This window comes from Nelusetta ayraudi, unplaced genomic scaffold (genome assembly GCF_046127955.1).
Source record: "Nelusetta ayraudi isolate G7.1 ecotype Tasmania unplaced genomic scaffold, CSIRO-AGI_Nayr_v1 ptg000135l, whole genome shotgun sequence".
NCBI classification, from domain to species: Eukaryota; Metazoa; Chordata; class Actinopteri; order Tetraodontiformes; family Monacanthidae; genus Nelusetta; species Nelusetta ayraudi.
The window spans coordinates 2450001-2477136 of record NW_027466185.1 but is presented as its reverse complement, the minus strand read 5'-3'; the positions used below and the strand labels follow the sequence as shown (position 1 = coordinate 2477136).

Below are 27136 nucleotides of genomic sequence, written 5' to 3'. Positions count from 1 at the left end.
GATAACTGACAAGACGGAGGTGGGACGTGATCGAAATGACCAAACCTGCGAGAAGTTAGCCTGGGTGAAGTGAAAGGAGCAGGACCCCGAAGATTAAGCTTTCAGCATTACAATGCAGCGGTGATTCAAAAAGGCCCAACCAATTTGATTCTGCCATATTTTAACGAGGGAAAAGCAAAAGAAAACTCCATCCGAGTAACAATTATTCGCCTCACAACCAACTTTTTACTTCCAGTTACACAAGTGTCCAAGGCCAGTGCAATGAGAGAATTCCTGCCAGATGCGTACCAGCGCATCGCTCTCCGCCCAGCTGATCGCTGTCGTCATTCCATTCTTCTTTCAAATGGTCACTGACTCCGTTCCACAACGATGCTTGAGAGCGGAAACAACGCGTCATGAAACTGCTACCATGATGCAACTACTGGGAGTGGGCAGGAACTTTGGGAAATGGGGAGGGTAGCTGGAGGATGGGAAAGTTAAATCAGAAAACAGAGTGGGAGGGAGAAAAAAAGTTGGGGAAAAAAGGTAGAGAAAAAAACTACACAGCACCTCACTGTCGGCTCTACTGAAAGTTTAAAGATTGGAAGAGGAATAATATCCCTAACAGGGTGGTGTGAGAGCGAGTGTGTGTGTGTTGGAGGGGGGCTGTTGTGTGTTGTCTGGAAGGGTACACCCCTTCCTTGGGACTGTGATCCAACGACAGTGTAAGGTATTAAACATTTAAAGGATGGATTACAAGTACAATTTGCACTTGGGTGGCTGTCAAGTCACGACAAAAGCAACTGTTCAATCATTTATGTCTTGAGTCTCTTTTAAGGCCTGGAGTGGACCATGCAAGGCCTGGAGCGCTTGCATGGGCGTCTCCGCTTCCAGGGCTGCTTCAGCACAACTGATGACCGGCAGAAGGACGACGGGACGTCAGGAAGTGTTTCTATCTTTTGGGCCGAGAGAGGCATGGGGGGCGGCGGGGCGTTAATCAATGTAGTGGTTCACACTAGACGCTAACGGGCGCGCGGCTTGTGCCATTCATTTCAATGGAAGCGGAAGCGCTGCGAGGCTCGACAAGCGCTTCTGCTCAGCTGCTGTCATTTTTTTCACTCCCACTCGAGTTTTGTTTTTTTTTTTAAGTCATTTTCATCATCGTCCCCCCCGCGCCGTAGCCAGCCCGCTCCGTTGCCAGCCCGCTCCGTTGCTCACTTTTGTAGGTGTGTGTGTGTGTGTGTGTGTGTGTGTGTGAGTGGAAATAGAAACACGCACTCAGTTGTCCATCTCAAGACCTCTTTCATAATGATCACTGACCGGCATCTCTAGGATCAAACAGACGTATTTTGATCAAGTCTTCCTGTGTGTGTGTGTGTGTGTGTGTGTATTTGTTTTATCTCTCGCGCACTCTGATACAATGTACTGACAAATATAACATACAAATATGATCGAATTTGTCATTCGGTTTTTATTTTTATTGTGCTCGCGCACAAAATAGAGCAGACGTCGAAACGACAAATGCATGGCGCGAGCCGCGCGCTTGTTCGCGTCTAGTGTGAACCACCGCATTGATTAACGTGGGCGCCGAATGGAAGTGCCTGGCGCTTCGCGGCGCTTCTGCGTCCAGTGTGAACCGGGCGTTAGTCTGACTTAATGGCAGAAAACTCAACTGTATGCACTCACCAGCTGCTTCAGCAGGCAAAACGTTCAACTGCTTTGCTAGCACACAAAGCAACTCGGCCAATCGCGTGGCAGCAACTCAGGTGCGCTCGGACACAAGACGACTCACTGAAAGGTGATTGAAGCGACTGCGTTGCTGCACGTGTGAGCATTTCACCAACTGCTGCTCTCACAGCCAACGACCATCGCTATGATTGGCAGAGAACGGTCACACAAAAGAGAACAAACGTCAGTGGGCGGCAGTCGTGTGATGGGGAGGGGGGTTTGTTAGGGTCAGGGGTCAAAGGTCAGAATGGACACGACTGGTTAGAGATCGCAGAGAGGCAACGCGAACCCAAACGGCTGCGGAGTCGCAACCCCTGAACACGCAACAGGTCGAACCCTCTATAAACAGAAAAGCAAAGGGTTACTGAATAACGTGGCCGCTGAGTGAAGGCACCCTCAGAACAGAACAAAAGCCCAAGAGCCCCATAGTCTTGGGTGACTTTTCATTGACGTCAATGTGCGGATGTAACACAGGAAAAGACGTAATACGGAATGTCAGGACAGTCTTTTTATATCTTTGTCTCTACACCTCCTCTTAAAGGATTATTCACCTCTTTTACCGCTTTACTTCATCCCCGCCGCTTTTCAGCAGGATAATAGTTTGACGCTGAGCTCTTAAGTGATGATGCACGGCGGAAAAACACGGCTGCCTGTTACTATGGACACCCTTGAGAAATTGAAAACAGGCTATTAGAGAGAGAAGCTGGTTCCGGCTCTTGCGCACGTCTTAATTACTGTAAGCTTTGCGGCGGGAAACGTGTTCATTAACTCAACTAGGATAATCTGAGGCATGGCGAAGGTCGCAAACTCTGTTTGTTTTTTGCAGTACAATGCAAAAAAAAAAAAACACTGCACTCTTCCTCTTACGCATCTAACTGGAGCCTGATAAAAACTTTGCCAAATCAACAGACCTTTCTCATGGCACAGGAGCGCTAATTATAGTTGCTGGTGCTCAACTTTGCTTTTTCCTTTTGCATGTGGAGGAACTAGGAACACCCTCTGACCACCACCCAACATTCACTCACATCCGTACGAGGCAATGTGGGTCACGTGTCTTGCCCAAGGACACAATGACAGACTGAGATGGAGCGGGATTCTAACCGCCAACCTTTTGGTCATTGGACAACCTGCTCCACCTCCTGAGCTGCAGTCAAGTAAAGAGTTATTAAAATAGAAATATTTATGAAAAGATAATGAAAATCTCTTCAATGTAAAACTCTGAGCAGACAGGCGGTAAAGAAAAAGTAACAACTTGTCTAATGATTCAGTCCGTGGAAGTAGCTACCAGGATTTCAAAACAGTTCTTCTCACAGTTAATGCTGCCCTAAAGGCATCTGAACTCCAGAAAATGGCAGAAAAGTCACATAAAATCTGAATTTAGTCGGCGCTACTTGAACCAACAATGAAACACGAGTGACGGAGATCAAGGGGAGGCTGTTTCTCAAGGGCTTTTTGTTTTAGTTTTCAGCCGGAGTTCATAAAGATTTAGACAAGATTCGTTTAGCTCAAGCCTCGGGAATAAAGAGGAAAAGTTTTACCAATTTTCCACTCCCCCGTTTCCCTTTAAGCTCTGGGGACGTCTGTGCTGTTCTCTCTTCATCACTTCCTTTTCATCTTACGCAGTCGGCGTGGAACTTGAAAATCGTGCAGTTTTTTTGGGGTTTTTTTTCATAAAAGTTTATGCTGCGTGAAACGACATCCCCCACAATGAGCGTTGGTTTTGCAAAATCACAAATAGCGGCAAGAGTTGAGACGGACTGGAAGGAAATTCTATGAAGGTTAAAGGGGCCCTGCAGTGTTCTGGCCATTTCCAGATAAACAGGTTTTTTTTGGGGGGGTTTCGGTGGTCAAAACACTCCTAGTCTGATTGGTAAAAGCTCTGTCCATTTTTCAAATTAGGGCCCCTTTAAAATCTTAACTGTGGTGGTAGTATTTGTCCAGACTTGACCAATGTGCCATTTTCTCCAGGCCTAAGTGGTTGAAAGTCATCAACACGTTCAATGTTCCATTCCTGATCTTTAAAGTAGCCAATACCCGTGTAGAACTAAGCTTTACAGCTCATACGGTAGCTACTGTATATAACTAGCTAATGGTGGCTACAAAGTGTGAGTTACCCTGAAATGCAATCAAACTCGAGTAAGTAATGAGAAGGGATCCTAACTTCGTAAAACTCTCTGCAAGCTGGAATAAAAACATACCCAAACTAATAAGTAGCCAATCACTTTGCTAATAGACGACTCAGTGAAACCATTTTCAGGGAAGCCGACATATGGGCGAGTTTTGCTGATTTGATTCGAGGTTTTAAAAATATCTTTTTTTCAATCATTTCAGATTGAAAACCGCAAGCCTTTGGTTCATGGTTTAATTAAGCAGGAATCCCCCCCCCCAAAAAAAAAATATAAAAATACTTTAAATAAATTGTGCTAGGTTTGAAAGACTACCTAAAACATGAGTTTTTTTTTACCAGTCGTATGAAGCTCACGCAGTCCCAGGAAACCGTTATTAGCAACTTTAACAGTGGCAAAGGTGCCTTTTAGTGACTTCGATACTTAGCCGAAAATGTATCGTTTTAAGACACCTACTGCTACTACTAAAAAAAAAGAAGAAGAAGGGGAAAAAAATCCATTCAATTTCATGCCCTGTTCTCTTCATTGTCCCCATCTAATCAAACACTGAGACGACATGCATTACATTCTCAACCTCCGTCAAGTGGAAAATCCATTATATGTAGTCTCCTCCAGGCCTGGACCATCCACACTCACTCACATACACACTCTCACACACACAGGCCAGTGAATCGATAGGCAGACGTTGGACGCAGTGGAGGACGCTGGCTGTGGTTAACAGTTCAGGGTGTCTGTCAGTCCCGCCTATTAAAGTGTCTGTAAATGTCAAAGGGCGGGACAGTAAACAGGCCTGGATGTGCCAACAGCGCGCGATAACGACGCGCTGCGCTTCGTCTAATCTTCTGCTTAACGCTGGTAAACTTGCTCAATAGTTCAATCCTATTTCAGACCCGTTAGCCACTTTTCTTTTTCACACACAAACGGCGTTGAGCACGTTGTCCTCGAGCAAGCTCCAGCAGTCCGCTTGACTGAATATGCGGACATGGAAGGTTTTTAATCCCACAATAATCAATCACTCAGTCTTATCCTGGGATCTGAACCGGGCGAGCAAGGTGCGCAAAGTGCTTCACTCTGAAAAGTGAATAACACAAGAACAGTCCAGACAACAAAAACAACACAAAATATATATTTTTTTAAAACAGAGATTTAAGGTTAAAACAGGGAAACGGGTTAAGTCAAACCTGGCCAGAAGAGAAGAGAAGAGCGCTGACGCTTCCTGGATGGATGACTTTTTTGAATATTTATTATCTAAAAGACACATAAAAATGTGTCCAATTACCTTTATTTTTCCTTTTTTAAACCTTCTCTAAGGGCTCAGATACATGAAATAAATCCCGCCCCTGTTGGACTGTTTCTGTTTAGTGCGGCAAGTTATTAATATGCCACCAGCTGCTTGTTTTTTTTATTCATTTATTTTTTTAAATATAATTTTTCCAATAGGGATTGGGGAATTGGGAAATCATAACGTCTCCCTTTTTTTTTTTTAAGATCACAGCAGCTTGAAGTGGCAGAGCAGCGTAGTTTTTTTCTTTTAATCAATTGTGGTGTCCTTGCTCTGTGTGTGTGCACGTACACGTGTGTACGCGCACGTGCGTGCGTGTGTCTCTGTACCTGGTAGGTGTCCCACAGTCTGATTGTGCAGCGCAGCGGCAGCTCCCTCATCAAAAGGTTGTTCATCCAGCGGAAGGCAAACTGCAGGTACTCCACCTCGTACTGCTGCATGTGGCGGTGCACCGACTCTGTCAAAACAATGTTCTTGATTAACAACAAACAATACGAGGCAAACCCAAAAACAAGAGGGAGCAAGATGAGAAAATAAAGTTTCAACATTATTTATTTATATATATATATTGGACGACGACGAAGGACGAGTGTTTTGCGTTAACAGGACGACTCTTATGCGATTTCCTCGCGTCTCACTCGATGCAGAAACCTAATTACAATGCACGTGCAACCGAGATGAAAAACGTGGGCGCATTCAAGGTTAAAAAAAAAAGCCCTGCACAGGATGTCTGTGCACAGTTGGGAAACACAACTTTCGATGCCTCCAGAAGCTTTCTTACGACTGAATCTATGTTCAGTCTATGGCTACAGTTGTTCATTGTATAGATTACCAGGGCACTGGTGGTGGTGGTGTTGGTGCAAGGGCCGACAATGAAAAAAGGAGGTTGTTGGTTCAAACCCCCTTTCTGTGTGGAGGTTGCATGCTCTTCCATCGTGCCTGCATTAGGTGCATTGGCTGCTACTAACTGCAGGTTTGAGTGCAAGCCCTGGTTTGTCTCCACTGAGACTTGTCCAGGCTGTGACTCCACCCACTGCCAAAAAAAACTGGGACTGGCGACAGCATGACCCCCGTCACTCCTGTGACCCTCGCGAGTGCAGAAGAAGATGATAGAATCTAGATGGTGGTGGGAATCAGGGGTATTCGAGGCCCAGCTGTCAACACCAACTTCAGGCAAATCAGATTTTAATTAAATGAAGAACAAATGAAGGAAAAATTAAAAACAACATTTTTTTTTAAATTGACTTGAATTTATCTGGTCTCACGAGTACAATACCATTCACTGTGAAATTCTAAAAGGGATGGTTTTCCTTAAATGAGGCACAATTATTTTAGGAATTGCTACTCAAACGAGAAAAAAAAAAGTGAAAAAAAGGTTTATTTCTGCTTCAGGAAATGTGTTATTGGAATAAATTATTCATGTGTTTTTTTCTTCTTCTTTTCACGAAGAGACATTAAAAGGTTGGTTTTTTTTCTTAGTTGGGAGTTTTTCGAGTTTCAAGATTGTTTTTTTTTTTCCACCCGTTTCAGAACACTACTTTTATTTTGCGCTGATCAATCGCAGCATGGCGGCGCTGCATCCAACATAATTAGCAAGAAACGCAGACAGTTTTTGAGTTCTTGTTTTTATGCATCGGCGGTGTGTTTACAAGCTACGTGTCCACCGCTAGCTAGCGTCAGATAAAAACCTGCACAAGGGCCAAAAAAACCCCACAAAAACAAAACAAAACAAAAAACAAAAAACAAACAAACAAACAAACGTAAACTATCAACTGACTTCAGCAAGTCTGAGATCTCAGTCTCACTGCGACCGTAAAATATGTGGCAGTTCAACTCGGCCTCATGTGGAGCATATTGACAGTCAAGTGTCATTTGGCAGGTCGGCGGGGGGAAATGAGAAACGGACGGGGTGAAGTTGAAGGATGTGAGAGCGAGATTGGCCGCCCTTTTGTTCCCACTTCTGTTCCTGATAGATGTTTGTTTTACCCTCCTTTACATAACAAAGGACTTGAAAAAAATAAAAAATACAGCTCAGCATTCGGCAGCACGCCATTTCGCAGTCATCAAACCCATGACACTTATTCTCTTTCACACAATAACCCCAACACACACACACACACACACACACACACACACACACACACACACACTTCAGAAACAGAGCTGTAATTAAAGAGCTGTCAGGGAACCTGTGAGAAACGGTGTTTAGGAAGGAACTGTAACATCCTCTACTCTGGCATTCCGCGCTCTTAATCAGAGCTGACTGACACATCAGCACACACGCTGCTGGGGAAAAAAGAAACAGGAAAAAAAAGAAGAACAGAGCTTTATTAAATGTTTAATCTACTGCTAACGCGCGGCAGGCACATGAATGGCACCTGTCCCTCCGTTGCTCTCGCGCAGGCGCGGCGTCCCGATGGTGGCTGCAAGGTAAACAGGAGGCGCTTGTTTCGCTCTCTGCAGTTTAATTATCACACGTGGTGGCAAACGTCATAAATAAGGCCGAGCTCGTTAGCGGCGAACGGCGATGTTGGATTACGCTAAGGCAGTGTTTTTTAAAGACCTTTTTAAAGCCATGGTACATTTTTCACATTGAAAGTAATCCCATGGCACGCCACCAACCAAAAATAATATAAAATCACACTTTTTTGTTTGAGAGAGGGAAATGGGCTAACATTCATTCTAAAGCACAGTTACATGTAGACATTATTATTTTTGAGACCAATTATGCAACATAGTTTTTCACGGCACACCGGGCATTATCTCACAGAACACTAGTGTATTGAAAAACACAGCGCTAAGGGACCCGCCCCGCCTAGTGTTAGCGACTTGGCACTCCCCCCCCCAACACCTCACAACTGACGCAACGATTGACGGATGGGTGTTGTCCCGCGTCCTGCTGGTGGCTTAAAGTGGAGAGTGGAGGCCAGTGTACGCGGGTGGGCAGGCAGGTGGGAGGTGGGGGGTCAGAGGTCGCGCGGGCGGCTCCCCGGGAGTTCTGCTGACATGGCCGCTTCTTCCTGACTGCATTCCATCCTTGGCGTGAAACGCAATTACATTTGTGGAGTGTTTTCTTCTTCTTGCTGACCACTCTTTCCTCTAAACTGTTTCACTTCACCGGCGAACATTGGAGGGGTTTGTTTTTCATCATGATCGTTGGGGTAGGCAGCCATCGCTATCTATAATTTAATTGTAATTTTAATTGTAATCTTGTTGATTCACTCACAGTTTTTTTCCCCACTTCCTTTAACCAGAACAATAAACACCAACCTTTTCACCAATCCTGTCCTCCATTACTGTCAAGCTAAACCTGTGAAGGTTATTGTTCCTACCCAACACAGGTGCTGTTTGTAGTTAACAGAGGGTCCGTTTGGCCACCGTGAAAAACGGAGGTGGACGACAAAGGTTCCTCCTTCATGATGAGGAGACTCGAGCTTGTCAGCTGCCTGGTTTCCTAGGCAGGATATTCGCAGGTGGGTACGGATGAGTTCTGCGCATGATCCTACAACACCTGAGCAAACACATCAAAGCCTTCTAACTTTGATGCCCGACGCAGTGAACAACAAGTGCTGGCAGAATGAGCTCTTTGCTTTGGCAGAGGGAGAGTTTGGCAGTTTTCTCGCAAGCGCATCCCAAAAAAACACAAAAGAGCTCGACCAGCAAACACACAATACATTCCTTATTTATTGTGCTAAGTGCAATGTTCTTGAGACTGTTCCTTACAACAACAAAAGAGGCTATGAATGAGATTATCAATACTATTACCTCCATGAAGTCAAACTGTGGATGGCGCTAAACTGCCTCCAGCTCAACAAAGGCAAAACGGGGGTGATCCTATTGGGCCCCTAGGCTTCCACTGAGAGCACAGCAGCTCTTCTAGGTCCCCTCGTGCCTAATCTCCACACTCATGTCAGAAATCTTGGAGTTACAACACTGTTGTGAAGGGTCGCTTCTTCCATCTGCACAATATCGCTAAGCTTAAATCATTCCCGTCACTTAGTAACCTTAAAACCGCCCTCATCTCTTCCCGGCTGGATTACAGCAATGCCCTGCACTATGGTCTTAGCCAGTCTACACTGTCCCGCCTGCAGCTGGTGCAGAATGGTTGTATCCAACAGTAAAATTAGGGACAGCATCACTCCTGTCCTGGCATCTCTGCACTGGCTTCCAATCAGGTTTAGGGTTGAGTTTGAAGTCCTCCTGTTCACCTATAAAGCCCTTCATGGCCTGGCTCCACTGTATCTCACTGGCCTCCTCCTGGCTCTCTTCCCAACCCAGACCCCTCAGGTCCTCCTCCCAGCAGCTCCTGGTAGCTCCACGTTGCAGGCTAAAGGGCAAGGGTGATGGAGCGTTCTCTGAGGCTGCCCCCAAGCTCTGGAACGCTCTACCTAGTTTTATTTGGTTTGGAGTCTTTTAAATCCAATATTAAAACTCACCTGTTTTCTCAGGCCTTCCTGTGTCCTTAAAGCTTCTTTTAGAATTGGTTTTACTTTACGTTTTGTGTTTTTACTTGTTTTTACTGTGTTTTATTGCTGAATGTACAGCACTTTGGTCAACTCTGTTGATTTAAAATGCGCTTTATAAATAAATATGATTTGATTTGATTATTATTTCTGAAGGGCAAGTGTACGTGAAGAATATTTAACGTACTGTTCTACACAAACACATTCACGTGTGAATTCCCCAATTAGCAAACTGCAACATTCGACTGGAACACCCGTTGGAGAATGCTCGAGACTGCCATCACAGGGGGATCCAAAATAGCCAGTGACAGTGAAATGCGGTCGAACGCTCGGCCATAATAGAGCGTCAGGCTGCCGTGGGCAGGGAGGGCAGAGAGCGCGCACCGTGCGAGGCTGCTGTCTGGAGGTGATGCGGGAACGCGTGAGAGGGTGAGAGGGCCGGAAGCAACGAACCTGGAGACACGTTAAAACCACGAGCTGCGCCTCGACTAGAAAGAAACTCGGCAGGATTTCGAATTCCAAGTGGAGGGAAGAAAAAAATAAATACAAGAGGTATACTTACTTCAGCGGGGCAAGATAAACCTACTCAACAGGCATCGCTCAGTGGACAAAAAAAGCAAAGCCCTTCACACAATAAGCGAGTGTCTCTTCACGGACAGGAAATTATTCTGCCCTTGATTCATTTATTTATTTATTTTTTAATGCAATGGGTTCTCGCAATCCGTCTAACCAGCCTTTTAACACAAGCCCGAGAGCATGTGCTGCCAGCGCGGCCGCTCATTTGCATACATATATATTCACCTTCGGGCAATTTGCATGTTGATGAACTTGTGCAACTGCGCGGAAGGAACCACACGGAAGGAGAGAATCAGAGGAGGGGGGGAAGGAAAAGGGAGAGGGCAACAGGTGGGTCGGCGAGGTGGTTTGTCCTCCGCGCTAGCGTCAAGCGAGGCTAGTGGAAGTTGGTGCAAAATGCTACTTGTTGCCCGTGATGTCATGAAATTCATAGAAAGATGTTCTCCTGTAATGAAATGCATGCATAATAGCAAATGAACTGTTTCCACACATCCAGGGCAGGACCTTAGTTTGAGGGTTTAGTATTTTTTTCTTGTTAAAAAACAAAACAAAATGAGCTGCATTGTTTGTGTCTGTCTGAGGGAGCCACACCTCTTCACCCCCTCTCCCCCCCACTATATTATTAAGTCTTGTTCAAGGAGGCATCATGTACTTTTCCTTTGTAAAAGTAAATTCAAAGTAAATTCTTCAGCTTTTGTCAAGGCCTGCGTATCATTGTCATTATTTTTCCTTGATATTTGAAACATCTTTTGGTAGCTTTTAGCTCATCCTATTCACTTCAACATTCCTTCTTTTTTTTTTTTTAAACAATGTTCCCACGATTCTTAGTCTAGACAATATTTTCTGTACAAACCAGCGTCAGAATAAATTACTGAATGAGCTTCAGGCCATCATGTCTTATTTTCAAGACTTCTCTCTTTAATAATTTTTTTCAGTTATTTGTTCTTGCTTTTAACTCGTATCTTCTTGGGTGGGGCGAGTTACTATTGTGTATTCCTTTTGCATATTTGTTCGTTCGGGACGGTTTGAGGGCAGAAATTGTTTTATGTTGTAGTCCTTGGAGTTATCTATTTTCTTTTTCCAATTATTTAATTTGAGCTGATTACTTTGTTATTTCAGTATTGTTTGACTGTTCCCCTACTTGCATTATGTATTGCAATGGTTTTGTTTAATGAGGAACCCCTTGAAGACGAGATGACGCATCATAAGGCGGGTTTCATCTTTGTAAAGTTTTGAAGACGATGGCCACATTTGATTTTAAAGGATTGAATCATAATGTCAGTTACTTAGGATAAAACCAGCTACTTGGTTGCTGCATCACACGCACCATCATTCCGGACTGATCTGTAGCATCCAGGGTCGACGTCTCGACCGGAGCAACGTGCAGTCAGTTGCCTGATGTGCAGCCGCCGCAAGGTGATGGCGAAGCTGGCGGCGGCGGAGACAGATCAGCAGTGTCCTCTCTCCCCAGTGACCCCGCGCTGCCAGCCATAATGCAATAACACGCTGATCTGAGGTCAGAAACATCACAAACTCCTGCCGCCTCTCAGCCACCGTGGACTGCACGCTTCTGCTCTTTGCACTCCCATTCTATTATCTCGATTCAATATAGGATCTCCTGGAGCAATTTTCTTTTCTTTTTTTTTTAACTGTACTGGAGGGGGGAGCCAGAGCTCACCGTGGCAGGGAATGAAAGATGAGCAGAGATCGAAGGAGGCTCAACAGTAGTGACCTTTTGTACTTGCAGTTACAGAAATGCATAAAAAAAAAAAAATCAGCAAAAATGTAATCAAACAAAGTTAAGGACGCATGGGGAAACTGCATTAACCGCACGCTTGCGTAAAACAACAATGATTGGCAAGACATGTTGGGTAAACTCAACACATCATTGGAATAAGGTCCAGTGGTGACAAAAAAAAAAGAAAGAAGAAGTTACACCGACGGAGGTGAAACAAGATCCTGCTGCGTAAGATAAAAGCGATCTGTGACCTCATTAGAGGTGGAAATGTCAAGCAAGCTGGACAGAAACTGACTGACCCAACTGCAACCACAAGGCACTTGTGGTTGTGCAATAAGTTAGAAAGGTCAGCTTAGAAAGGCGGCCGACCGCTGATGATTCACTTTCTGATCTCTAGCAATGTTACTAGCATGTAACAGCTTCCATGTTAACAGCTATCACGTAGCAGCCTTCAAAAGCAGGCATTGCTCTATTTCTGAGCTAGTAGCACTTTGGTTTTCATGATGCAGTGCTGAAGAGATTTATGACTAAATGTTTAAGTACGTTAGATATAAACTTTATTGTTATAATGCACAATGCTAATGGGTAAAAATAACCAATAATGAGACCTACAAAACTGATAACTGACAGCTTGGACGTGTCACGACCCCCAGATGGAAACTGATGAGGAGTTCCATTTTATTCTGTCCGGCTCAAGTAATTTGGCCATTTCAATTAATTAAAGTTACAGTGTGTGTGTGTGTGTGTGTGTGTGTGTGTGCAAATCAATAACAAAAGTAAATCAATTTAGCTATTTCTGTTTATCATGCTGATCATCCACTTCTGTTCCACCATAATGAATGGTTAAACACATTGAACATGCAGACCAGTCAGGGCCTCTCTAGCAGTGTTACCTACTGAACAAGGTACAAACAATTCCTTTGCAAAGGACGCAGTTGATTAAAACTTTCAAATCGACCTACATTTTAGGGAAGGGTGAAAAGATGACATTGCAATCAAACTCGGGGGAAACAAAAATTGCACAAAATGAAAAAGAGAAGGGGGTTCAATTGGGAAAAGAAAAAAAGAAAAAAAAAAAAGCTTGCAAGTTAGCACTTCTTGACACCGAGCTTCGATTTAGTAAACTCTGCCACAGTGCTATTAACTTTAGGGCCTCAGTGGGCCATTGTTTTGGGGGAATGACCTCCAGGATGGGCGTATTTCCTTGGTGGTTCTGGTGGAACGAACACAACAGAAGCACGGCGGCAGCATGTGTGTAATGACAAAAAAATGGAAACGTCACAAAAGATGCTACACGCTACCGTGTGACAACGTAAGCCGGCAAGTTTTTATATTGAAATTGAATCGTTAGTTGAGGCTTTACATTTCAATTTTAGCCAGTCTGGCAGTCAGTCAGTCAGTCTAACAAGAGCATGATGGCATTGGAGTGAAACAGTTATCATGATGCTGCAGAAGGTGCCTTGACCAATGAGGAGTGGAAATCAGACAGTACGGTAAACAGGGAGGGGAGGGCGGGGAAGCCCCAAGCTGGAGCTCTTCTTTCCCATAAAGCACTGGGGCAGCTTACCATCAATCCTGCTGACCAACTCCTCCAGAGCCTTGACTTTCCTCTGGATGCCAGGTTGAGCGAAGGTGTAGTTGTCCTGCGAATGAACACAAAGCAAACAGGAGTCAGTTGGAAGCCAAGTCCATTATGATAATGACGGCCGTGGCCGCCAAATGTCGACCATGTGGGCGAAGACATTTAATAGACTCTGAAAACAAACAGAGGGATTATAAAGGCCGGGGGACCAGAAGAAGGGTGGCGATGCTCGCGGAGCACATGGGAAGTTAGGCAGCGGCAAGAACGGCTCCATTAAATCCAATTCAGAGGAACAAGAAGGAACACGCGGCGCTACATTACTTTAGCTTGAGAAACTGGAGGTGATTTCACATTACTGTTTCAAACCTCAGGGTCCCGAGGCTAAGAAGAAAAAAAAAATCCAATTTTCACTGTGCTGGTTATTCCAGATATTTGTGAAGGCAGGTTTCCCACCATCCTAAAAAGAACACAAGCATTGACCATGTGTGGAGAGGGGACTGCAGTAATAACAGGTGAAAGTTCGGCCTCAGGGATGGTAGGTGTGTGTGTGTGTGTGGTGGTGGTGGTGGTGGTTGGGGGGAGGGGGGCGGCCTGGTATTGTCTATTTTCACTCCAATGAGAGATGATTATTGCAATAGGAAAATTAACTCGACTGGAGTGTCTGGCTATTGCTGCCTCTAGCTGGTCGCAAACTCTTATCAAAGTGCACTCAGGGAACCTTATCGTGTCCCTTAGAGGTTTCAAGTGGTCTCCAACAAAAAAACAAAGGACCACTTAAAGGTCCTGGGATAAAAATCTGAGAAAAAATGGTGGTCCACCTCATTGGAACCCAATAACTGCGCTTCATTTATGAGCCCAGAATAGGACTCGGCATTTAAATACAACCTTTAAAATTATTAAGAGCAGCAAAAAATAGGGAAAGGTTTCAGGCTAATGTCCAGGCAGAAGCAGAGCAGAATCAAGAGATTGGTCACGTGACACCAAGCAACAGTTGGACACTGGGATAGTGCAGGAAAACAACAACTAAAGTCTGCTTATATGACCAGAATGGCCACAAACTGTTAATTCCCACATAGAATCAATAAGAAGGTAACCATCCATCCATCCATCCACCCATCTATTAATCCATCTATCCATCGTTTGCGAAAGGCATCAATTGATTCTTCCAGCCACTGGGTTACAGTGTCTGACATGAGCTGTGAATTATTTTCATTTAGGTCATTTGAGATATCTCAGAAAACCTTCAGAGTAGTTTTGGGAGAGTTTTAACGTTTTTTGAAGTTATAAGGACTTCAAAAAAAAAAAAATCCCTGAATGTAATAACAGGAGTGGGCAGCCGTGAGCGAGGCCAACTTGCAAAATACGATACGAGCGAGACCGACACATAAGCGTTTTTCGTGTCCGCGCACACCAACACACACACGCGTGGGCCTGCACATGCACGCACACAATGAGGATTAAGTTTCCTTCAGGGGTCATTTCATCGGGGCCGGAGAACAGCTGATGTGGCAAAGTATCCAACAGATGGAGAGGGATGGAGAGAGAGGAAACGAGACGGGGAAAAACCAAGAAAGGAGTGGAGGGCCGGAAAGTGTGACTGTCTGTGTGTGTGTGTGTGTGTGTGTGTGTGTGTGTGTGTGTGTGTGTGTGTGTGTGTGTGTGTGTGTGTGGGGAGGAGGAGGGGGGAATGGGCGGGGTCAGGGGTGGGCAGGTTGTCCTTCGTGCTCAGCAGAACTAAAGTGCGTGTCCTCCCGAGTCCATCAGCGGGGGCCCGGCTGGGTAGGAAACATATTCTCAGTCTCTCCAACTCCTTCCGCCTAATTCCTCCAACTTGTTTTATGTAACATGCAACATTTAACAATTTTCCAAAGAGCTACGGGCCAAGGTCCAAGCTGGCCAGTGCTTGGAGAGACACAAAAGGCCTCCCGCTCATTTCCGGCAATACTGTCCCCCGACTATAAAACAAGGCTGTTTGCGCTGCGTGGCAGAGCTGCACATTAAACGTGACCGCATGAAGGCGACCGAGTCTCTTGAACCGACCAATCTCGGTGGAGCCACTTGACATCAATACAAGGAAACCCGAAAAGGAGCATGAGCATGTTTTTGTTTTGTTTTGTTTTGTTTTACCTCAATATGAAAGAGTAGTGCTAGCGTCTAATATCAATAAATAAAAACTAAAATGTTGGACTGACCGGCTGAATACTAACAGCGGGCAAACCAACCACGATTCCAGTTGGTCTTTGCGGCTGCATGAGACAACCACACTTCTCCGACACCGCAGATGGAGGTTATCGGACGTGTCCACACTTTGCCTTTTATAAATGGAACTCTTTCACAGAGTACAGATTTGAATACTCATTGGGGAGAAACCTGCATCAGAAAATTGTATGATGACGGCCAATGGAATGCTGGTACATTTGCTTGCTGTTCCTTCGCAGAGACAGATCCTTCCTTCCTGCGTTCCCGACCGCCGCCCTCGCCGACTCCCGTTCCTCCAGCCAGTGTTCATGCGGTCAGGCCACAGGCTAATGGTGGAGGCCAGCTGAAGTAATTGCATTTGCATTATTGAAACTGGAGGGCTTTGATCAACTGCCTCGGCTTCCCTCTCAACCCAAGCTGACTAACGACCGACTACCCGAACCAATTTGTATAGAAAAAAAATAAATTGACATTTAAGTGATTTCTTTTTCGTCCCTCCGCAATTATTTCATCATTTGTTGCTGTTGAATTTAAGTTGGTTGGATTTGAAATTACCAGAGTTAATTTTGGTTGCTATTTAGTTGAAAAAAATATGTTAAAGGAGTTGTACATATTGTCTTCAAATGTGTACTATATTAATATTTTACCTATCTATTTATTGAAAATACAGAGGTAAAAGTGCAAAAACAGCACCTTGTATTTGGTAATTTGTCTTCATAATTGGGCATTGTTTTTATTCATTTATTCAACTTTTACCCGTTCCCCGGATCCACCGCCAGCTCCTCATGCCTTTAAAAGATTTAGCCTTTTTTTTTTTTTCTGTCGCGGCAGCAACTCAAAAGGTTCTCCTCTCACCTTTTGTTATTCCAGGGAAAACTTTTCAAAAGAATAGTAATGCTTTTTGCTTTTTGTCTAAACACGCATCAGAAGCAGCATGGTTCTTTTTATGCTAATTGTCTCTTAAAATGATGCAATGGTACTACGTTAAAAAAGATTACTGTGAAAGTGTGCTTTACTCTGCTTTGATATCCATATTTCTATCTAATGTTCATTTATTGTCGCTTCTTCATCGATTGCTTTGAAATTTGACCCCTTCATTTGAACACATTCACTCCCCAGACATCCGGTCCCATCTTTAAAAAATCTTCAACATCGGCCTTTAAACCTCCCCGGTCATCGCGTCTGTTTTTTTCTTCTTCCCCCTTCATTTCCCCGTCTATTTCAATCGCTCTGGTCGCGCTAATGAGACTCGACTGCTATTATGTCCCCTCTGCTTTTGTTTCGCTCCCCGGTGTTTTATCCCGCTTGGCGCCTCAACCACATTTTATTTTCATTTTGGTGGCTGCTTGTTGTTCTGATGGATTACCTTCTCTTTTCCCCACAGACGCTCTCAGAGGTGGCGGAGACGTGGCGCTAATTAGAATTCTCACCCAACCCCTCGTTTCTCGTTTGTGCATTGACATTCAGCCGGCTTCCTCGTCGTTGGCGCTGCTCAATTTTTCAGAAAAAGCCAAAAAAGACTTTCCGTCTCGACTCGCCTCCTTCTCTCCTCCCGTTGCTTTCCTTTGCCTTTTTGCCCCTGTTTTCTACTCGCAACCCCCCCATAACCCCTTTTCCCACCTTCCCGGTGGCTTGCATGCTTTCCTCTCTTTGTCGAACCCAGTGTGTCGCATCTTTGATCAGCTGAGGCAACAAGAGGAAATCAACGCTCAGGCCCCTTTTATTATTCATATATTCGGCTCTTCTCCCGCCATCTGTCCGTCTGCCACGTCTGACCAAGCAAATAAGCCGAGCCGCCCGCAATAGTGGCTCTCCATGCCTCCCACCCTCCCTCCCCCCCTCCCGCGCTTGGCTAAATCGATGGCCCCCTCTTTCACCTTTCAGCCCACGCTATTAGAGACAACAATGGGCCAGCGCCGCTCAAAGATTGCCTCCTATTGTGCGCTGGGATGTCTATCAGCGGGTTGGACATAAGTTACTCAACGACGCTACGCTGGCATGTGTGAAAGAGAGACGTACGGGGCGGGAGGGGAGTGGGGTGGGGGAGACGTAGGGGGTCGAGGTGTGACGGGTCCAGATAAAGGGGACAATAAAAGCGAAGGACAGGACGATGATCCGTAACCCCGCGGACATGCGGCTCCGAGCCGGGGGGCAGGTGACGAGCGCCGAGCGATGTGACGGAGACGAGATGACAGGCGGAGATAAAGCGCAACACAAAGGTGTCGTCCCCGCGCTGTTGTTGATATGTTGTCACATGTCATCGAGGCTCTCCGACGCCTGCAGGCAGCTATTGGAGGGCTGCGAGCTTGGCTTTACGACAGCACCGGCCTGGAATTTTGCCTCACTGGGGGTACTGGGAGACAGGAACCCGTCCCAGTTGCCAACCAGCAACAGGAAAAAAACACTGCGGTCAAAAAGTCCAATGAATGCAATAGTCCACCAGGTGAGCTGCCCGCCCTGCTAATGCCTGTTTATTACTAGTGTTATTTGTAACAGATGAAAGTAAATTTGACAATAAGAATAAATAATATTTATATATTTCTCTCATCTCCATGTGATGCTGAATTAATTCTCAGAGGCATATGTATGGTTAAATGAAATAATTAGACTGTGAGTGGAAGCAAACATGAGTTGCAAATTTTACAAATTGTAACACAATAGAAAACAAAGCTGCTGTCAGAGAGCCAAACATCAAAACAAATGACAAGCAGAAACATCATGTTTGAAATCAGAAGTACATCGTACACTCAGCTAAACAGACCGAGAAGTCACCCCATTTTCCGACTTTTCTCATAATCGTATCTCACAATCCAATGCAGAAGCAGAACCATGCACAAGTATAAGCAATTAAACGAAAGCAAACTCCTCCTACTTTACGAAAAAAAACTTTTTCCCTCAACCATTCATAACGCGAAAAAAGTGCTGCTACGAATACCATGGATCAAGTATTAAAAACTCTTCACTTCTGCTTCTTATTGAATGAACATTTCCAATCTCACTCGCCCTGCTTTCCACGTGTCACTCCCCGCCATCGTCACCGATGGTCTTGCATGCAGAAGGAACAATTGAAATTTCCTTTCCAAAAACAAATAAATAATAAAATAATAAATAAAAAATGGGTCAAATGGTTTAGCTGGTGAATGAGCATTAGCTACATTACCATGCGACTGAATTGGGATTGGACGCGGGCAAAGCAAACAAATATAGCAAGCTGTCAGACATCATGTACCAGCTGGCAGATAGCTCCTCCTGTGTGTGTGTGTGTGTCTGTGTGTGTGTGTGCACGCGGTTGTCTGTGTGTGCTTGTCTGTGTGTGTGTGTGTGTGTACACGCATGTTGGTGGTGGATTGAGTGGCAGCCCAAGGTGACAGAGGACAGCCCTTCGGGAGACCAAAACAGGAGGTAGCGTATGGTTTGTGCTCGCTGCCGTCTGCTAGACTTTTGAGTCTCGGACCCCGGCTCCCACTCAAGGTAGAACCACATCCTCTTGCCGGCGTTGTGGAAACAGATGGTTGCCTTGACAATAAGTACATGTTTCTGGCTGGCGTGCGCTTAGAGCTTAGAGGGGCCTGGAGCAACTGATTAGAGACATTGGAATGTGACAAAAAACACTTTCCAATGTAAGGGCTCACTGAAAAGAAGCAGAAGAAGCCCCTGCATTTAAATTGGTGCATTTATTTTGTGTTATGAGCTACAACTGTTGTGTTCTTACAAATTATAAATACTCAAGTAAACATCAGGCCACAGGCTCCTTTGGTAAACTATCACAATTGAACTAAAACAGGGTCAGAGACACTTTCATGCTGGGCCCCTGCGTGTAATGACCACTGCTTAAATATAATCAGTTCAGATTCCCAGGGCAAAAATTATATTCCTCAGAGTTAAGACCACCAGCACTGGAAAAATACATTTAAGAGCCCCAGCTGTAAAAGGCATATCTGTAAAATTAACATAAAAGGCAGGTTTTCATTTGCCAACTTTACAACTGGGAGCCCTCAGGGGCATGCTGGCAGAATAATGGGCCCTTTAAACTTTTTAAATTATTTTCCTCTCTGGACATTGCAGGTAACACTGAGCCCTGACGGCGACTCACGCAGACCCGCAGCTGTGCTGTGATGAGAGCAGCAAATGATAGCGCCATCAGTTGGCTAATTCCTTTAAAAAGTGTCATAAGAGAGAGTCACATCAAATATATATTAGCAATAAGTCGGTATACATGTATTCCACCTTGGATACTTTTGCAATAAACAATACCAAGTAGCTGCTATCTGTATCGCAAGTTAGATATGTAAAACTCACTAACATTGCCATGCTAGCCAAAGACAGTCTCCTCTAGCTAGCTAACATGGTGAGATCCTTCCAAAATGAGTTCGCCACACATCGACTCTACTGCATTGACGTGTAACAACTCTAAAGTGTACATAATTTGGGACACAGTTTTAACTTAAAGGTTAAGTGTGTCGTTTTTGGAGATTTTTAAGGAGAAACGGCAACATCAAGCGGATACTTTTAAGATTGCGGCACTCTTTCGCTTATGTCTTCTTAGGGAATCGGTACCCTCCCTCTCCCGAGCTTGCCAGAGAACTACAGTGGGCTGTGAGCACAAACCTGGATACCTCGTCCACCTTCTTCTTTGCTGGTGTATTTGAGGACACAAGAGTTCACCCACATATAAAACACGTTGTCAGGAGGCTGGATTGACATAAAACTGTGGTCAAGCCAGTTTTCTCAGAGGAAATTCTCAGAAGGGGCACTGCATCGGGACACCGGCAGAGGAATAATCTTGTATACAAATTACTGTCTACTTATTAACTAGTGAGCTGTTATTATTTGCCTGAATCCTGAGAGAATGACGGCTTCTGTTCCAACTTTATAGGACGATGACGATAAACAGTTCACTTATGGAAAAGCAACAACAAGAAACAATGGGTCATGTTAGTGAGACTAATGCGCATTACCCATCGAGTAGTTCAGACAGTTTAGGAACATCTACTAATGCAAAGAGTTCCTCTCTCCAGCTCCACTGGCGGGGGGGATTAATTAAAAAAAAACCTGTCTTTGGCCAATTATTCCCAGCATGGGTATGCTTCTGAAGATGAATAAGAAACAGCAAGATAAATTAAAACACCCTCCAACATTAGTACCCTATCGTTCTGAGAATGACTGCTGGAATTAAGTACCATTGAAGGAGCTGCCTCACCTTCCATGTACTCGCTCCCTAAGAGGACGGACGGCTGTTGCAGGGCTGCCAATTAGGGGATCAGCAGTTTTTTGGGGGGAAGCCGGTGAAGTCATTGGAAAGTGAAAATAGCCCTTTTACTCATAGTTTAGAAGGTGCCACTGTCGTCAGACACACACACACACACACACACACACACACAAAAAAGAAAAGCAAAAAGTTAATTAGCTGTTTTATAATCCAACAAAAGCTTGTCCTGGGCTACTGACAGGAGAAGCTACACCAGCTGTGGGTGGTGCACGACTGCAAGGAGGGAGAGTTTCCACACCTTCCGCGTGGGTCCGTTCAGCACTGTGATGCGATTAAACCACCGTAAATATTTTATACAAATTGGCCCAAAAACAAGTGAGCAGCCGTGTGGAGCCAGTCCCAGAAAAAGAGAGGGGGGAAAAAAACAACCATTGGATTTATAAGGTGCTTAAAAGGCAGCCGGCAAATGTAATTGCGCGCAGAGACTTGTGGCCGTCTCTTGGACCTCCAACCTTCAGCTCCCCCCCCACACACACACACCACACACCAGTAAAGTGAAACGGAAGGCAGCGGCAAGTGAGGTGTGTGTGTGTGTGTGTGTGTGTGTGTGTGTGTGTGTGTGTGTGAGAGTTGGGAGGGGGTTGCAACGAGGTCAGTGCAGGGATCAGCAACTAATTACAGGGCTGAGGCACTCAGCCTCCGTCAGATGGTTTAGAAAGCATACGGGAGGGGGGTTTGGGGTGGGGGGGGGGGACACAGGCTTCCCTGGTGCATTGGACATAATTAGTTTGGAGCCAAGGTCACAAACAAACACAAATGTGCGCGGGGCCAGGGAAAGGGGGGACAAACAACAGCCAAATGCTGGCGAAGACGCGCCGTCTTCCTCCCGCTCCGCACTCTCCCCGTCCTGGTCTCTCAGGGGCACCAAGGCACGCCGTCTATTCATTTTCCTAATGAATAGCCGAACCAATTGATAGTTATTTATGGATGCGCACGCTTTTATGCACACGGCATGCTCCTCCCTATTAATTACATTAGCGCAGAGCCTGGCAATTTATTGCGCTTGAGGATTTTCTTAAGTGGTGGCTGTATTTTTGATGCGGATATATGCAGGAGTTATCGATAAAAACTTCCGCTCGCACCAGTGGCCCCCGTTTAAAGTTTACAAGATGCAGTGCGATCCTTTCACCCTTAAACACTAATTTCCCACCGAACAATAAGCATACTGCCCAGATCAATACGTTTAAAGACTAACTGCTGCTCCGCTTTAAGTGTTTAGAGGGTGGTTATTGACCCAGCTGGGCAGTCTTGGCAGATGCTATGCAGTAACGTCGAGCCATGTTGGGGAAAACAAAATAGAGACAGAAAAAACAAACATACAAACATTCTGGATGGCTCAATAAGGGGGATTGGATGAAAAGTCTTTCATTGCAGTGAGTTTGATAAGGCTGTGCCAAAGTTTCAGAGGTCTGATTGCTCATTGTAAAAAAGGCTAACAGTGTCTGGTGATCACAAATCTGGCCAACTGTTATTGCAAACGTGATGTTGTGTTTCTTTTGCATTTGTTATTCTGTGTCAAGCACCCACAGGGTCATTTTAATGTTGTTAACAATAACCAGAAATGGGGCTGAACACACCCAGGTCACTTGCTTTGTTTTGTTGGTGATGGCAGCACGGCAGGGTGCATTTTCCCCATTTCCTGTCAGCAGGTAAAACACACACAAATGTAGAGCTGCCCAACTAAGTAAGCGTGATATGGAAGAAAATATTTTTAGGGATGTGTTACGGGTCCACATGAGGGAAAATTGACCACTCAGCCAGGCGGGCAAACCATTCGGAATAGAGAGATGTCTGGAAAATGACCGCTGGGAGCGAGGTTGATTAAGAGCGCTGGTGGGCAAAAGGTTTTGCGAGGAAACGTTGGAGCGAAATGAAATCTGGTGTTGCGGTCAGTATGCAATTACCCGGTCCCCTTGCTGCTCGGTCCAGCTTTAGAATATGCAAGATAATCACATTTTGTAAAAAACCCACACAGGGGAGCTGTTTGTCTGCGGGGGGAAGAAAAAAAAATCTCTTTGTTGGTTGAGAAGTTCAAAATCTTACGTGGGCCTTTAAATTAGAGTTTGTTCTGATGCAGGTTTTCTTCTGTAAGCACTCCTACACACACACACCCACACACCCACACCCACACACACACACACACATGCGTGTGTATACCTGGATGCCGTCCAGCAGTTTGCTCATGCACCAGAAGCTGTCAGCCTCAATGTTCCTCAGAGCCTCTTCCTGGAGACTGGAGACGTCAAAGTTCTCCACCTCTTCCTCTGGAAAGCGAAGAGAGAAGCGCAGCAGGTGAGACATTGTTAGACGGTTTGCGAGAAAATTGGGGAAGTTAAGAGCGGTATCGAAAGACCCGAAGGGGAAGGCGGCGAAACAATAAAGTCACGAGAGGAGGAGGGGAAGGAAGAGCATAAAAGACGATGTAGGGGGAAGAAGGTGCCTGCAAACTGGAGCGTGGAGGGGAGATGAAAGCAACCGAGGTGCTAATAGCCGAACGTGTGGGAAGAAGCGATAAAAGCCGGGCGATTATCTTTTCACAAGGGCTACGTTGTACATTTGGAAAATGTCACACACCTTTACGCGCGCACGCGCTCACTGATAGCACGCCCTACACACCAGTCGAAGAACAAAGGGGAGTCGCGTCACTGGAGGGCTGCCGAGCAGCGAGGGTCGAGCAGCGAGGGTCGAGTGGGGGACACGAGGAGTCGCGCTTCAGGTGGCTTTTCAAGCGCAGTCCTTTCAAAGGCGAAACATTTGTGCCTTTTTCAGGAAAAAAAAAAGGCGGCAAAGAAAAACATACAATCATCAATCAAATTAGGTAGCGACCCGAGACTCAGAGGTTTAACTGGAGAGATGACTGTCCCCTAGAGGCCACCGACTGGAATGACATCAGCCAGAATCCCGAGGTAACGAGCCTCATCGACAACGGACAAACTCCTCGTGACTTGCTCTCCCCGCCGGTTCACGCGTCTGCCTTTTGCGTTATTTCAGGCGGCGGATAATTGTTAATATGTGCAATTACTGAGATGAGCCAAATTCTCCATTATCGCCGCATCCTCTTGGCAGTGATGCAATTTTCAGAGGTTAAAAGGCCTTTATGCGCTGGATTTGTTTCACCATGTGAATAATTTGCACAAATTTTTTTATTATGTTTGTGCAAATACTTTCCTGGATTGCCGATTGGGCAGATTGTCTTCTTCGCACCAAATGAAAATGCAATGCAGCAAAAAAAACCTTTCAATAAAAAAAGCAACACTTTTAATTCAATAAGAATTGATTTTTGGGGTTCTTCAAGAAAACAAAATATACATTTAAAAATTATGGACACCAGACAGACTAAGTTTTGTCAAAGGACTTTGCAAAGATAAGACAAACTAATTGGACACATCTGCCACCAAGAGGACAGGAGTGTCTATTACATCAAAAATATCACGTCAAAAGGCCCTTGTTAACTTAAAAAAAAAAAAAAAGTCAGCAATGGAGAAAACATTCCGTCGACCTGTGATTGAAATGCAAATAAGGATGTAAGAATAGAACAATATGTCTTTGTTGTCATAAAAAGACACAAGAAAAAAAAAAACTAAAGGTGCCACCAAACACAAAGTTAAGTCACGAGAAAATCTCATCGAATTGACAAGACGCTAAATTCTCGCGCGAAACGACAATGTTTTGCATGACGCTTTTTAAAACTATCATATTTATTTATATTAATGGGCTTTGCCCAGCGACACTGTACTGTCAGCCGGTCCCAGCGACAATCAAACGCTGCTTCAAAGTCGACCGTGGCCAAAGCAGAAAAAGGGGATTGTGTGTGTGTGTGTGTGTGTTGTTTTTTTGCTTTTTTTGTGTGTGTGTGTGTGTGTGTGTGGTAGGGGTGGGTTTGGGGGGAGAGATTTGGGGTGGTTGCCTGATGTAAACAACCTGAAAGCGAATGCAACAGACACATGTCCACGCCCGGATCCGAGCGGTGAGCAAAATTCCCTCCCGGGCCGCCATCTGCAGCCGACGACTTCCCGACGACGGGTGTCATGAGACGTCGTTAGCGGCAGCGACGCGTGACGGACCGGGAGGGCTTTTGACGGCTCGGCTTGACAGGCCGATGACAGCTGGCAGGGGGAGGGGTTGAGGGGGGGTGAGGGTGGCGGGACACGAGGGGGGGCGAGGGTGATTAACGACGATCCGTCCGGGAGGAAAGAGAGAGACATGAAACAGAGACCGGTGGCTGGACAGGGACGTGGGGGGAGAGGAGGGGAGGGGGAGAAGAGGCGACGTCCCGTTGTGTGTGTGCGCGTGTGTGAGCGTGTGTGTGCGTGTGTGTGCGCGCCTTGCAGTTTGGCTGCAGGACGGAGGTGGATTGTGTTGGGAGTTTTGAGCTCCGATACGCCGAAGGGACCTCGCAGCCTCGGCTTGGTATCTATAGCAACCTCGGTGGAATTTTTGTCAAGGTTGTAATGAGTATGCTCGTTTGGACCGGCGGACGGACGGACGGGCGGACGGACATGGGGAGAGGTGAATGGCGGCTGGCCAAGAATTTAATGCCCTGAGCAGCGAAGGCTGCATGACTGAAGGTGTGTCTGTGTGTGTGTGTGTGTGTGTGTGTGTGTCTGTGTGTGTGTGTGTGTGTACGCGCATGTCTCCGATATAGCCTCTTCCTCGCCGCCGTCCTCTTGAAGCCAGGTGCAGATGCCCACACGTCTTTGTTCTAGCGAGAACTTTCATCCTCAGAGAAACTGGACGAATCAAAGAGGCCAGAAGGCGAGAAAAAAGGGTGGAAAAAAACTAATCTCGTTCACAAGGGGACAGGATTTAAAAATAAATGGAAGTGGCCCTGGTGTCGGCGAGGAAGTATCCAAAAAATGTTTGACTCTACCGGAACAGCGACGCATGGAAACCAATCGGCAGAGCGGAATGTAGAAAATGGCCGAATCCCAGAACAAGAAGCGTGATTGAATGACGGGAGTGAAAAAGTCATCCCGGCGCCAAAACGTTACAAGATGGGAGTCATCAGACAGAGATAAAAAAAATAAAAAAAAACTTGCGATATTCCTTCAGAAACTTTGTTTATTTATTCCATAACAATTTGCTGGTGAGAAAATGGGCCACTTTTGAACAGGTGCGGTTTAGGATTTCATTTTATAGCGAGAGTATTTTCATATGCCCCCCTCCCCCCTTTCTCCCCCTCCACCCCAACCTCCCAGCTCTGGTGGCCGCATTAAAAATTTGCCCAAAAGAAAAGGCTAATTCGAAACAGCCCGAGTGGTAATTTGTGCGTCGCCGATGCTGATTAACAAGGCGGCCGGGTCGGGTTTCTTGGAGACGCCTCGGTGTCCCAAAGTCTCCAAGCGCTCTTTGTGTCGAAGCAGATTTGAAAAAAAGAAAAAAAAACAGAAACGCTGCTCAGCTCGGGGTCGGACGAGGCGAGGCGAGGAAGTGCGCATGAGCTCGTCGCAATTATCTCGGACGCACACGACGAGGAAAGCCGTGAAAGAGTTTGTTTGTGGTTTTTTTTTAATAATGTAGTCCATGTAATACAGTAATAACTTGAAACCAAGGTGGCACGTTTCAGCCAACCTGCCCTCGAAGATGAAAAGCTGCTAATTACCCACAGCAGATTCACGCCTCGGTTGGAAAGACTCGCTCGCCTTCTTACCAAGGGACCGGCTGACAGTACAGTGTCCGCGACGCCAAAGTGCTCTCACAAACAAAGGCCTTGGGGGAGGGGGCTATTGGGGGGGATTAGAGGGGGGCGTCAGCGAGACGGCGCCACAGGGATCGAGAGTTTCAACTGCTGTTGAGACTCCAAATTGTCTTTTTTTTTTTCTCCAAATGTATCGAAATTAGTCGAGTTCTTCAGAAACAGAAAAAGACAGGGAGGGGAGGGGAGGAGAGGAAAAGGGAGGGAGGGAAGAGGGATCTGAGTCTCGCTGTGGTAGGCGCGGAAGGAAGAGGTTGATGCAGCCAACTGTCCAAATTACACAAATTCTCATGTCGGTGCAGAGGCTGAAACTGGTTGGGGGAGGGGAGGGGGCTATGGAGCTCTGCAGACGACTTTGTAATCGAATTGGCAGAGCAGCACACAGACGAACAGACGCCAAAGCCGCAGCCAAAAAGCATTGCACGCTCGTCTGCAGATCACTGAGGAGAGCAGTCGAACACTCGCACAGTGGAGTCGACGATCAAGGATTCTCGTCTTA

At 45.7% G+C, this 27136-nt stretch overlaps 1 protein-coding gene across 5 annotated transcripts in view; it reads right to left on the bottom strand.

Moving 5' to 3' along the window:
* The window catches only part of tbc1d22a (TBC1 domain family, member 22a), a 126015-nt gene that overhangs the window by 32186 nt on the left and 66693 nt on the right, over nucleotides 1–27136 (bottom strand). For 3 of the 5 annotated variants that reach the window (XM_076051792.1, XM_076051794.1, XM_076051793.1), the window contains 3 exons: nucleotides 23100–23206; nucleotides 13460–13535; nucleotides 5445–5572 (listed from right to left, as the gene is read on the bottom strand). In XM_076051792.1, coding sequence (XP_075907907.1) covers nucleotides 5445–5572; nucleotides 13460–13535; nucleotides 23100–23206 — 311 coding nt within the window. Of the gene's footprint in view, nucleotides 1–5444; nucleotides 5573–10360; nucleotides 10600–12997; nucleotides 13106–13459; nucleotides 13536–23099; nucleotides 23207–27136 lie in introns of those variants that run through there. The other 2 variants (XM_076051795.1, XM_076051796.1) reach the window with 2 other exon arrangements.